This window comes from Phallusia mammillata, chromosome 6, assembly GCF_965637545.1.
Source record: "Phallusia mammillata chromosome 6, kaPhaMamm4.hap1.1, whole genome shotgun sequence".
NCBI classification, from domain to species: Eukaryota; Metazoa; Chordata; class Ascidiacea; order Phlebobranchia; family Ascidiidae; genus Phallusia; species Phallusia mammillata.
The window spans coordinates 21,447,485-21,461,733 of record NC_137257.1 but is presented as its reverse complement, the minus strand read 5'-3'; the positions used below and the strand labels follow the sequence as shown (position 1 = coordinate 21,461,733).

The following is a 14,249-nucleotide window of genomic DNA, read 5'->3' as shown; positions in this document are numbered from 1 at the left end:
GCAGAAAAACATTTGGCTTGACATTGCAATTTTTAAAACATTAATCTACTCTAAATGATTTTGAATTTTTGTTTGTCAGAAAAAGTTTAATTTTGTTCACATACATTTCACTCCCGAATTTCACCAAATACTTCTACCTTTATTACGCTCAGTTTGTATGGTAAAAGAGATTGGTACCAAAGACCATGTAGCCAAGTAACAAACTTGCTTTATTTGCTTCGAAACCACTAAGATATCAAAATGCATTGCATAAAACCGGATTTTGATAATTTCACGATTTAAACCCAATCAGCGAACTGTTTTGTTTTTTTCTTTTATAACTAGCTTTCATAACTGTTTTGTTTTTACCTTGTCTGAATGTTTAAACATTTTACGCATTTGCGAAGAGATCCATTTCGTATGTTAACTGGGAAAATATGCTTTAAGCACATAAGCCAAGTCGATTCTCAAAAACGCCTGGCCGTAACATATCTTCGTTATAACCGAGTATTGCTCATTCAGCAATTTTATACTGCTGGATGAGCAATGCTTGGTTACATTATGCCTGGCAGCAATAGCTTATTTAGTTTCTTCGTTATGTTTTTTCTTTATTGCCGCTAAAATCGATTTTAAATTTCACAAACAAAAATGCAAAGATCAGAGAAATAAGAACATTCAGAAGTTAAAACAACATGTCGTGAATTTTAATTTGATTACAGCTAGGTTAGTTTGGAGACTAAAAAACAATTTCGAATTACGTCGCAAAACCAATATTTAAAGCACAGAACCACGACAAACAACAGCTCCAGTCGCATTACTTAGTAAGACAAATGAAAACGGTAATGAATTGCCTTGCACAAAACGCAATAATGTAAAAAAATTAACATTCAAGTTTGACATCACGCAGATGAAGGAACTTATCACGCTGAGATACAGACCATGTTAAACTGATTGTTGTTGATAGGAGGCGATAACTGGCGAACCTGAAATCAAATTGTAGTTTGAGACTCTAATAAAGAAGTAGCATTACCTAAAACAAGAGATTAATGTATCAACAAACTAGTATTAGATTTTATATGACTTTTAAATGCTTAACAAAAAAAATGAATACTAAAAAATCGGAACAGTTTTTGGGCTTAAACTTACTGGTTATTCCATGGTTACTTGGTTCTGCTTCATTGCTTCCAGGATTGTTGACGTCACCCAGCCTCTTAACACGAAACAATTAGCAATTTTTTTAAACAAACATAAGTTATGACACACATTACGGTAAAAGATTTATTTAACTATTTCTGCAACTTCTTTTTTAAACTCAAGTGTATACCTCCTGTAGACCATTTAGTGCGTAAGCAACTGCTCCTTGCTGGAAGGAGGGAAACTCTGGTTTGAGTTGAGTGGCCGCGTGAAAACTTTGGGTGGAAAGGTAAGGACCTGGAAGGAAAATAGTGCATGGTAAACAAATTTTGGACATAAAATTCTGCTTGTAAATCTTAACACGTTGATTGCACCATACACCCGAGACATAAACATATTATTTTACAATTACAATTATTTTGAAGTTAATAACTTAAATAAAGCTTAAGCTACTTATTTGGGGTTAAACACACATTAATGTTTTTAGGAATAAATCTTTTATACCTGATGTGTGGGGTTGCATATGAGCGTTAATCTGTTCGTGCACAACATGGGCTTGACCCTGGGGTTGTTTGATGGTTGTCAGTGGCGTGAACACTGGCATATGGTGCTGCGAAGTGGTCACGGTGGAAGCTGAACAGAAAGCCAAAAAAACGAATAAACTATAAATATTAAAGCTGTTACAAACAAGCTATAGCGAATAACTAAAGATTTACATCATATTATATATTGTGTTTAAAATACTACTACGGTTTCAACAAAATACACTTTGCCAGATTTGCATGGGCATTTATACCGATTGAACCAGTTTTTAATTTGTTTCTGTTTTGTAAGTAGCTATAACAAGAAAGGGAATCGGCTATGATTGAGTATACAGTTAGCACGTATAAGTGTAAGGAGGCACTTATCACTGGAATCATACCGGAATGGTTTTGAGTAACTTTTAAATCCAGTAAGAAACAAAACGCCAATTGCGAACAGTGTGAAATAACTCACGTATTAATCCAGCCGACAGTAACAGGCCTTGGGGCAAAGTTGTGTTCATCTGAACAGTTTCAAGCACGTTTCCTTCACCGTTCTGTATTACCGGGTGTTGGTGGAGCAGGGAAGTATTAACAATGGGTGAAAGGGTATTCACCGAAGGGAGACCCCCGTAGTTGGTAGCCTGAAAAACAAAACACCACTGAAACTTGCGCAACTTTTCTTTGTTTTCTACATACTGTCTCTCATAAAAGATTATGTAAGTTGCCCAAAGGCCAGCATATGATAGAAGCAAATTGAGGGTAATGAATTGTGGAAACAGTTACTAGACGACGTGGTACGTTTTGAAAAAAATTGATAGAGAAAAACTTACCATGCCTGGAACAGTTTATAAATGAAAAAAGTTTGTTCAAGGAGATTGCCTCTTGATAAAGCAATTTTAAACGATCGTGTACAGCGGGATTCAAACCGTTTTTGTTTGTGCTTTCAGTCGTAAATATGTTGTTTTATACAAAAAGAGTTTAAATACACGTGTGCATGTGGGCACTGTTTAGGTTACGATAAAACTTATGAGCAAACGAGGTGCTTATTACGCACCTTCACAGATTGAGCATTGCTTAGTCGAGTAAACATGTAAGCGTCACGTGATCTCGATTCCTCTAAGCCGGGATGAAGATTAGTAAATGAGGACGATGAAACTGAAATATATAAAGGACAGATTTACATGAGGTCTGGGCAATATACATTCTTATCTGTGTTTAAGTGTTTGATTACATAGTGTTTGTTGTTCTTGTGATGCACACTTTGTTTACTATTTTTTACCATGTATATGAACGATTGGTATATCTAGTGGAGTATTGAATTCGTAAGGGTGATGAAATTCAGACATCTTTACAATTTGTTTTAGACTACTAACCATGGGATCATTTTCGGGATTTTTTTAACAACTGGTTCTTGCAACTTATTTTTTCGACATGTTTTTCAAACACCTGTGCAAGCGGACTAAACTATATACAGTTGCATGCAGTTATTATGCATTAACTGCATGGGTTGTAATGTTGACCGGTTTAGGCTTTACACAAAAAACAAACGTTTGGGTCATGCAAGATGTTTACAATTTGTTCTATTTGTAACAGTCATCATGGCCCGAAAGTATAGAACCTTGTGGTTTTACAAAATATAGCGCTTCTTAACGCAAGGACGCCTGGAGTTCTTTGTCTTTGTTTTCCGCTGTCTGTAAGGTTCATACCTGGTAAATTTTGCATGTGACCTGCTGATGTTGGCAGACGCGTTTCGTCACGTGAATAGGGGCGTGGCCGATGACGTTTACCCTCCTTCGCACCATTCGAAGCTATGCGAGTGTTGTCGGATGTGCGGACGGCGATTGCCAAGTTGTGTTGATCGGGAATAGTGTGAGTTACGTGGATTTTAGCTGTGCTGCTGCTGTCACCGGATATATTGCGTGGCTTCATGTACTCCGCTGAAAAAACACAAATATTTAAGTTTTGACTAACCAGTGACTTCGTAAACCAACTATTTTTACAGCAGCAGAATGTCAAAAAACTCAAAAGTTGTTGAAAGAAAGTTGCTTACAGTTTACCACCCTGATGGATGAGACTCCTTTTGCTTTTGATTACGCATTTAAGGAACATAATTAAACATGCAAGTTTCCCTAATCAAAACCGCTTCACACTGCTGGTGTCAGACCTGGACATAATTAAGATCATACAATCAAACCACATTAAGATTATCGACACAAAATAAATGCATTCAACCATAGGTTGCAGAGTTCAATTAATCCTTGGTCCTTCCATTGAAAACAAAATTTAAATGCAAAACAAGCTTTTCTTGGTTTTTACTTACTTTTTGGAAAATCGTCTCCAATCACCTTGACTTTGGGTGGGGGAGGTCCCTGAGTTGAATCCGGCGACATTCGGCTGCTCTGAGACGACAAGTCGATGTCCTTGGCAAAAAATTTCAAAGTTCTAGTCAAAAATTATCGGTAATTTCTTGGGTGACAAAAGTTCTTACTTGGTATGTTGAATCTAAAGCAAGTTTGTGCTTGAAAGCATCTTCTTTACGGCGGTTTGCAAACCAATTGTACACGCGGACCTGCAGACAATAGTTTCATCACTTTTAAATGCTTTGTAAGATTAAAAAAGCATTCCAGCCAAAAACATTACACAATTTGACATTTAAACTCAACTATGTCATATGTATGTTTGGGCAAATACAACAAAACATTCTATCGTATTGACAGATTGGGTTTCTCACATACATAATACATTCTACCGAATCAGGCGGTCACCAAGCATTCACCATATGACAGGGTGTATGCTAGAAAAATCTAGACTGCGGTGGGATTCGAACCCACGACAGGAGTCTTTCCTGGACTATACCAACTGAGCTACACAGGTTCCTAAAAAATATTGTGTCACAACACATGTAGCAGATATGTGCCTCAGTTACCTCTGTCACTAGATTTGACCCCAGTCCGCTTGCATGTGACGGTGATACACCTCTCTGGCGACACTCAGCGGTGTTGCATTCTTGTACGAGGGATTCACGTTCCTCTTTGGTTGGGTTTCGTTGCCGTTGATAAGCGTCGTACAGGATTGTCTGGAAATTAGTTCACATTTTTGGTACAGCTTACTTAAAAAAAGAGGTAAATACGAAAATTGCCAATGAAACGTAGACATTTTACTGCTCAGACGTTTCGAAAAAAACTATTGTCATATTCCTAAAATAGTGCACATTCATCTGCTCAAAAGAAAAGTGGTTTACGGGTCAAGTTGTAAATTTAAACTAGATATTGCCTATCAGGAAAGACCTTAAAAAGGCTTCACTAAAAACGAATTGCCAACAATGTAGAACATACGTAGCCATTTTACGACAAAAACGATTGTCATATCACTGAAATGGTGCACAAGCAAACACAAACGAATTTCTATTTTCGGAAATAAAAGTGATGTACGAATTTAAACCAGATATTGCCTAAAAGCCCCTAAAAACAGTGAAAGAAAAAAACGTTACTTTTGTATAAGAAACACATTGACAAGTTGACAAATGGGTTTATACATATCAATGCAGATGGACATCACATAAAAACGCGTGTATGTAAAAGCAATTTGCACCGTACGGTTTCTGTGTGACAATTTTTACCTGTGAAGCTGGGCCCCATTTGAACCTATTTCTTCTTGCTCTCGGGCCCACTCTAGCGGCCTCTTCAACTTGTTCAGCTCCCATTCCAGTTTCAGCAATTCGAAATTCTAAATGAAAAGTTTTTTTTTAATATTAGCAACTACACACGCAATAAAATTTGAAAATTACAAAATGACAGGGTTTTTATTATCTGAAAAGCAATTTTTGTTCTACAGTCTTTGTTATATTTAAGAGACGAACTAAGCATACAATAGTTAAATGTTAGTGTCGAGCTGCGAACTAATTGTGTTAAAACTTATATAGAAGACAAAAAATATCACAAAGAATCAAATTTAAGTCCTATTCTCACGAGTGTTGACTTCGTCTTGTTTTTTCGTCCACCAAGCGTAAAGTAAACATCTCTTTTGGTTTTTCATCGGAGTTCCTTTGTTTAAATGCTGAGACAAATGACTCTGATTCAACCCTAAAAAAACAGTTTCATTTAAAACTCAGAAATAAGTAATTGCGCATTGCTAAAGCGCTGATGTACGTAATTTCGATACTAATGGCATTTTATTTACAAAAAGGGCTACTTCTTTTCTGTTAATAATTGGCTGTAAAATATTAAAACTCATGAACACGTTTCCAAATTATGGCGGCAATAGGGTGGTAAGTAAAGTAAAAATTTTCCGAAAACAATTCAAACGAACGTGCCACTGTATAAAACACGTATTTGTGTAAAAATGGAGCAACAGTGTTCGTAACACTGTATGCTGTGCCAGTTTGGCTGCAGGATGCAATTTGTACTTGGTAAAACTAGCGTTTTTGACTTCAAATATTATTTGTATATTTTGATCGCACTGCGTCACTTGTTTAAAATATAAGTTTTAATCCGTACCAGTGCAGTCGACCACCTCTCTCTGTGGGATGTTGTGTTGTCCCATGTATTTCTTGATGTGCTTTGCAGCCTTCCATGGGTCAGCTCTAATAAAAAAACGTACTTGAATTAAAGTAAATTTATTTTCAAATCAAATTTACACAATTCTCTAGGTTTATGTTTAGGCGATGTGTTGTTCAGTTATGTGTGAAAGCACGTTTCTGCGTGTAATCGCAATAACTTGGCACGAAAGGGCACATTTTGCAAAAAGTAAAAATTTTCCTAAATATGTTACTGATGTTATAGGTCACCCGCCACCCTAGTTGTAAAAACACAAAGTCATGTAAAAGATTCCAAAAGAATTTTAACGAAACCTACAAACTAAGCGTAATATCGTTGTCTCAAATTAATTATTTTTTCTTATGATGAAGTCACACATCTACTTACATTGTAAGAAAGTGTTGCACGCCCCAAGTGGTTTGAGATAAAAAGAAAAGAAAAAATGCTTCTTTGTGACAGAAATATTTTTTCAGTCAGGTTTATTAGATTTACCAGAGATTTTAAATTGCATTTTGGCACTTTGATCTTGCACAACCTTGAAGCAAATAGTAGTGCTATAATAAAATAAAGCAAGTACAATTGTATTGGTGTTGTAAAATGGTCGTCTTGTAAATCCTATTGATGGTTTTATTAGTACTGCAAAAACTGTCAGTTTTATTCTATGTACTATGGCAGGTCAAATTGCAAGCTATGCGAAACGCCAATAGCAAATAAATTTCAAACAGAGTATTTTACGCGCAAAACCGAACGAAAGTTTATGGCTTGAAACGTCTACAGTTGCGATGCGATAGAAAGGGAAGAGTTACATTTCATATCCCTGGTACGCGAACACATGTTTGTTTCCAGGTAAATGATTAATCGGACTGCGTCCGTGTTTGCTGTGTCATGAAGTGACACGACATCAAGTCACCAAATATTCAATGTGCTCTAAAACAGGCAAGAACCCACTTCGAACGCTGGCTCTTAGAACACTAAGAAATATGACCTGTTGCTGCTCTTAACTGTAAAATCTTAAGAACTAAATAACCTGTTACAATTATATCGTCTCTTGTGTCTTATGGTTTCAATACATCAGTAAAACCGCCATTATAAAAATGGCGACTTTTTAAGATTTTTCAGTGAAACGGTAGTCCACAAAAAAAATTTAAAACATAGGCGCGCTTAGTCGAATTTTCTACAAATTTAGACTTTCATGTCTATCAGAAAGGACTACCAAAATGTTATGCGAAACAGGGATTTTTTGTTGTTGACTTTACAAAGCTTGTTGCACAAATTTCCATAAAATAACTAATTTGACAATTTCCTAAATTTGGTGACAAAAAACAACAACAATTCATTTTAATCAGCGTACTTTGACGGAAGTTTCGCCTACGATAAATTTGCAGACAAAATGGAACCGCGAAAAACAACGACTTCGGACATCATTGCAATAATATTATCCGACATTCAGAACCTTCCTATAGCTCGTCTGCACTGCTAATGCGTGGATGTGGCGTCGACTCCACAAGGAAACTAAACGGAATTTTCAGCAAATCATTTACTATTTTGTTTTACAGTTTGGACAGACTCGCTTCTACGTATCGTTAATATTTCACTGAAGCCGGATTCGCGATTGGGATCTTCTGGTAAATTTTAACAGAACGACAACGATAGGACTTCTGCGGTCGAACCAAGACCCAATCGTATTTACATTTCCAAACGATAAGAAGTCCATACAAATAACCAACGTTGGAAGCGAATTGTGGATCTAGGTATTGCAATCAACGTCTTATAATTTTGTCTTATAGTTAATAACCGTTTAAAGTATTGCAAACGACTAAAAGATTGCGAACGCCGGTAAAATAAATGACTTATAAACTGGCGTAAATTGTTAACCGATTTTGTAAACAAGGTGCCCTTAAAATATCTTCAAGATGTCATTTTGGAAACCTTTAAATATTAAAAAAAAAATCTTGTTATAATTTGTCTACAATTGAAGTGGCGGACTTTCGGCTGAAAATGACAAACGGTGCAACTAAAGACAAGTTGCCGAAAAATACAGGCATTTCTCATCACTAAATTATAAACGGAGACACCAAAATTGTCAAAGTAAACTTACTTTTATATTTCATTGTGTGTTGTTTGTGTCACAAAGTGTCGAATGAATGTTTCATTGCATCATGACTTTCCACCAGAGAAAAATATTTAAACACGTGAACGGAAGGGGCGTGGTGGGAAATTTTGAGTTGCTCAAATTAAAAATAGCGACGTGACTTGAACTTTGTGCGCAATGGTTGGGCGAAGACCCGGTCTACGAACGAACGGCGGTTGTTCGGCAAACCTCCACTAAAGTTAATGGGGCAGAGCAAACACAAGCCGGAACAACGGCCTTGTTTGCCGAAGTCTACCCCTTTAGGACGGTAAACACCGGCGTTATCGGAAAACGTAGGTTAGACGCTGCAACGAGGTAAGCTATCACATTGGTACACAAACCCGAGTGTTGGATTTATATGCTTCGAAGGGTTTGCACGCAAGCATATAATGCATGGCAAACATATTTGTGCGCTGATGTTATAACACTTGCAAATAGTTGCAAGGCCTTATTAGGGCTGAATAACTTTGCCCGAAATCCTCTAATCTGTAATGTTTTGGAGTAAACATACATTAAACTGATTAGTCATGCAACAACACGTTTATAGCACATAGATATTCTAATAAACCATACTTTATAGATACTTGTTTATTTTCGCTGTATTGTTCACCTGGCGTAATAAATATGGAAAAAAATGAAGTTTTAACCAATATTTTGCCTTAATAAAAATTGGAAGACTTATCGTTAAAAAACTTTTATATTTGCAGGTTTATTGTTTGTGTAAAGTTTTACAGATCGACTCTTGTTAGCCCTGAAGAAATGCAACATAGTTGATTTATAAAGGGTTTTACCCATGACTTTAACCAAGTTTGCCTTCAATAAAACCATTGGCAAGTTGTAAGTTATAAGCTTATATGTGACTTAAAACTTGTATTCGTTTAAAACAGCGGTCATAACCCGGGCTAAAATTCTCGCTTGCTTTGGATTTCGTAAGCCATATGGACTAAAATGTTTTCCCGAAGCAACGATGTTCAGTTTGCGGCATTAAATATCGGCGTTGGCAATTTACTATGCAATCAGTAATCGAACCGGAGGTCGTGTACCTTTTACGAACGCCCACGAAGCGATAACAACGAAAATCGAGGCAAACGCGCTATTCTGTTTGCCCTTCGAAGTGCAAACAACGTTCCCAGATATTTTGTTTGACAGCATGACGAAAGCGTTACCGACAAAAGGCTAAAAATCTGATAAAGCGAGCTATTGCCTCAATACAAAAGCCCAATGTGACCCGCCGGCCTTTAGCTTTAGCTTTGGTATTACGTAATACGATCAACTAAACAGTTTAGATTTGGGTGTGCCCTACCCTTACGCAAACCTTTAAGTACAATTTTGGAAAATAAAACCTTCTTCAAGCACTAGAAATGCTAGAATGCGGAAAAGATCAAACACCAACATAAATGTATTACTTATGTTAAGCTGTCAAATGGGTCAACACGTTTTTATTACAATGCCTTCAATTTCTAGCCGTCAAACATGACATTTCCTTTACCTTTTTGAGACCAGAGCAGTATCCTAAAGCTTCTTGAATCACGCCTTCATACTGGTTTGGCATATAATACACGACTTCTACATCACGCGATCTTGTCTGTAGTTGCAACACTTACATCTCTCATTTAACAAAATGTTTTACTTTATCCTAATCGTTTAGGTCCAAAACATATTGATATTTTAGGCACTCGTTCAGGAGGCATAATCAAAATTTCTGTTCATAAGAATCAGTTTTCATTTCCACAAACGCTTCAAGCAACTCCAACCATCAACTAAACCATTCCAAAGGTGCCTGAATTCGAAAAGTCAGTTAGTCATTAATATGATTTCCTTTGTTGCTAAAACGGAGGTGGTCCTAGTAGCGTTGTAAGGCGTAATAGCGGGTTAATTTTTAGCCGGGAAACGTATTCTATTGTGAAGTCGTGAACACCGAGACGAGGACGACGCCATTCATTCACAAGCGTCAGTCCGTTAATACTTAACATATCAAGTCTGAAGACGCCGGAGCCCTTATCATTGCCTTGTGACCATTTGAAAGCCTGATGCCGCATGTGATGAATGAATAGACCGACGTGGAATAGTCAAAGATTTACGTGAGAGGATACGGGCTAATGATCTACTGGGAGTTGTACACGCATTACTACGATGAATGAATGAGTGAGTGAATGAATGAAGACGGCTGGCGAAAGTTAAAGATGCGATTCAGATTCGTTCAAATACAGCTGAGGGAGGTGCGGGTTAAAAATTACCTTACCAGGCGGACACAACCAGACTGACAACAAAACTAAAGGCGCGTCGAATCAAAACAGGGAAAGACCCCCAGTGATTGTCACGCGTTTCCTTCTGATTTTGTGGTTTAAATTACAAACAAAAAGTTTTGACCACAATTTAAGAATCAAATCATTGTATGGCAATGTCAGATTGTTGATTAGTTTGGTTTTAAGTAAAATTAACGATTTTAAAGTATTAAATTTAATCATTTCTATTTGCATAAATAAATTAGAACTCTTAACACTTACTTCAGTAACTCATCAATCTTCTTTCTTCTGTGTTCATTCCCTGGAGTTCCGTTGATAATATCTTCAATGCATTTTTCCGGAGCGTGCTGGACACCATCAAATCCGTCCTGCTCCATTTCATCTCTCTTCTCCGTCTCTCTCTTCCTTTCCCGCATATGTGTTCCTCCTCCCGTCCCTCTTCTCATGTGATGCTGCTGATCGGGATGCGGACGTCCACCAGATCCTCCAGAAGGAGCGTAAGGATCGCTTGGTACCTCAGTTTTTGGGATTTGCGGAAGAGTCATTTGATGAACGGGTCCGTGCATTCCTTGCATTTGACTTGGGTCTTGTTGGGCATCAATAGACCCGTTTGGGTAAATGAACAAGCCTCTCGTATGTTGATCGTACTGCTGGATCACCTCTTGTGATACGTCGATGCCTTGCGACTGCGCTTGAGCAAGAAGATCTGTGTCGAGTGTCTGCAGCTGGATGTGTTGGTACTGGTCGATGCCGTTAGGTCTATGGTGCACAACGTGAGATTGTTGAACTATTCCACGTTCGACGCTGTTCACTAAAGTATGATCATGTGGGAAATGAGAGATATAAGCTTGTGACTGTGTGGTTGTAGCGGTAGATACAGATTCACGGTTGTCGGTTGATGGCATTCCTGAATCGTTATCAGTCACAGATGCAGTGTAGCCGTTTAGCACCGAAGTGGCGAGCGAGTTATTGTTCACAGACGAATAATATTGCGACAAATCCTGGCTGTTGTACTCAGTTGCGCTGGTCTGGCTGTTACTTGTAATCACAGGGGGCGGTGGTAACACACCAAGGTTGAAACCATTTTCGTTTGTTTGCTGATCACTGTGCATCATCTGTCCGTGATATTGCTCCTCAGTAAGTTGCTGTTTTACATCGCTGTATTGCGTGTTACTTTGTAAAGCTGCTTCAGCCTCGTTGGACGTCGCCACTTCGACGCGTGACATCGAGTCCATGTTTTGAATTCTGCCCATGGCGGCTTCTGCGTTCTCTTGACCGAAGAATACCGATTCCTGTTGGCAATGCTGACTATCTGTTCCATCTTGGTTGTAGCTATTTGTGGAAAGTTTACGTTGTTGTAAGTTTCCATCCTCATAGCTCTGAGCTTGGTTGTAAATATTCTGTTCGTGTATGGGCTGTGGTAAGGCTGCAAAAGAGCCGCCAGACAAGTTTGTTTCCGACAGTTTATTCTCACTTGATGATGTTTCCCCACCGCTGACAAATGACGACTGTGGATTGCTTTCATTTTGAAATTGCTTTGAATCGTTGTTGTTCAACGGAGAAGCTCTACAGAAACAAAAATTTATACTGATGTTGTCTTGCAGTGATATTAGGCTTTCGTATTTTGTTTATTTATTTTTTACTTTACTCTCCAGAAACACCAACACCAACGTTAAAATTAAACAAACCGTCAATAGAAAACCAGCTTTGCACGAAAAGCACATTTAGTAGCGGCTTAAGCACCTTCTTTGCAGCAAGTGCGTTCTAATCCTGAAAGCAAAGCGCACTATGCTGCAAGCGTTTTTTTGAAAAAAACGCCGCGTTTTTACCCGAGGTTCGCTAAAACAGTGGCTTGCTACTTGAGGCAGATTATTTTGTAAGCCGTATTTGATTGTCAAGCATGTGTACCTTATGCAGGGCTTTTAACCCATTTTTCGCTGACATCTTTCAATATATTTATCATTTAGTTGCAAGCAGAACTGCCTATAGCAGAGGACCAAAATCTTACCTTAAAGTATCAACATTCAAAGTCTGGGTGCTTCTAGATTTTGTCTCAGGTTTTACATTGATTCCAACACTGGTATTGTTTAGGCCTTTCTTGCGTTCTACTTCACCGCACACTGGCTCCGTGCTCCGTTCCTTAACCTCATTGGATTTGCTTGTCAAGTCCTTTCTCTCACCCAGTTTGGAAGAGGGATCGGCTGCAAGTTCCTTAGAGCGAAGAAATCTTATAACAAGCGCTTGGGAAAGTCCGCTATCAAAAACTTCTTGCAGCAATTTCCGTTGTTGAATTGTAACTTCACTTCGCATTCGGCCAGGAGGCTTGCTTGTAGGAATGTTATTATTGTTATTGTTGTTGTTTTTGTTATTGTTGTTTTCGTCTGTAGCTGGTTTGTTAGGCATTGTTTCCATCCCAAGATTGGGTTGACTGTAATCTAAAGCCCTTTCCCCGTTGAGTTTACATTCCATTTCTGAAAAACCTAAAATCTTGCGATCTAAGGTTACCTGATAATTTTTAACATATTTTGGTCAATAGAATTCGCTGATTTTGCGTTAAGACCCAATACAGCTGTAGTCTTTTATGCAAAATGGCGGCAATTCGAAACTGCTAACCGAAATTTAATTTTACAGTTGAAACATCATATTTAAGCTATTAAAGACAAAAACAACGTTGTTTTATTTTTCTACAATCATTTTACACAGCTACGTAATGGAATTCACTTCGTTACGAACGCGTTAAACTTTCTGATGATCAATACCACAGAAAAATCACAAAAGATGGCATCACACCATACACACACTACTACAGTATAATCTTTAGATCTTTCTCTACATATGTAATGTGCTTCCTTACAGGTAGCTTTTTCCGCTAAGGTTAAGTTCGTAACACCTTTTGCTGTCTCACTATTACCATAGCCAAAGTAAGTTAGTTTACACAATTTCATATTCCAGTACAAATTGTTATTAGTTATATCAAATGCACATAGGCTTTGAAACAAACAACATAACTGAATAGACACCTCGAACGTTCCGCTGGTACGTATATCAACATTCAACACTTGCTACATTCGAAGGTAATCGCCCGCCAAAGCTGGTGACGCTTTTTCGACGCTTATCAGTTCCACGCATGCGATTAGCGTCGCGAAAACGGCCTACCTAGGTCCACCAGCAGCACATAGACGGTGCCAGGTGGGACATGTTTGCCAAGGGTACACACACCAAACAGCCTGAGCAGAAGAGGCAATAAACAGGTCCCGACACACGACGATATATTGGCCGGTTACAACCTTGTTTGCTGTTGCCTGCTCTTACTGTGAGGATTGACTGTGTTGCAGGTATTTATTTGTAAAAGGGTAAAAATGTAAAACTAAACTGCATTTGACATGTTTTTACACCAAAAGAATTCTCTTTTAAAAAATGAGTTAATGTAAATGAGTATATGCTATGTTTCTAATATTATCATGATTCGCAGTCCAAAACCAAGCTAAAACTTATATTCACTACAATATACTGACAAACAATAAAAATAATTTAAAATGAAAATTCTGTTATGTTCAGTAAACACGGATTGTAAGTGGAGCCTTACTACACACAAAATTGCCAACTAAGTAGCATCAAAACCGTAGTCATTTTATCAGTTAAATAATCAAATCAATGCATTGCTTTAAAAATTTTCCTTGCGAATTTCAAAAGCTGAATA

At 37.8% G+C, this 14,249-nt stretch overlaps 1 protein-coding gene across 1 annotated transcript; it reads right to left on the bottom strand.

Annotated features, from left to right (window-relative positions):
- Positions 1 to 573: 573 nt before the first annotated feature.
- LOC145233905 (uncharacterized) lies at positions 574 to 13,018 on the bottom strand. The gene is made up of 15 exons (XM_080098676.1): positions 12,558 to 13,018; positions 10,811 to 12,115; positions 6,134 to 6,219; positions 5,606 to 5,719; positions 5,257 to 5,363; positions 4,564 to 4,713; positions 4,126 to 4,206; positions 3,958 to 4,057; positions 3,344 to 3,574; positions 2,692 to 2,792; positions 2,110 to 2,278; positions 1,618 to 1,746; positions 1,304 to 1,410; positions 1,126 to 1,189; positions 574 to 962 (listed from the first exon to the last, which is right to left on the bottom strand). Exons 1-15 carry the CDS (start codon positions 13,016 to 13,018, stop codon positions 922 to 924), a joined length of 3,246 nt encoding a protein of 1,081 aa, XP_079954802.1. The 3' UTR covers positions 574 to 921.
- Between the last annotated feature and the right edge of the window lie 1,231 nt (positions 13,019 to 14,249).

Excerpts from the sequence above, each read along its gene's own strand:
- LOC145233905 (XM_080098676.1), bottom strand. The coding sequence starts at position 13,018 with ATGGAATGTAAACTCAACGGGGAAAGGGCTTTAGATTACAGTCAACCC. Across the intron at positions 4,207-4,563 it reads GGTCAAATCTAGTGACAGAG|GTCCGCGTGTACAATTGGTT; the intron begins GTAACTGAGGCA and ends TATTGTCTGCAG. Across the intron at positions 963-1,125 it reads AAGTAACCATGGAATAACCA|GTTCGCCAGTTATCGCCTCC; the intron begins GTAAGTTTAAGC and ends ATTTGATTTCAG.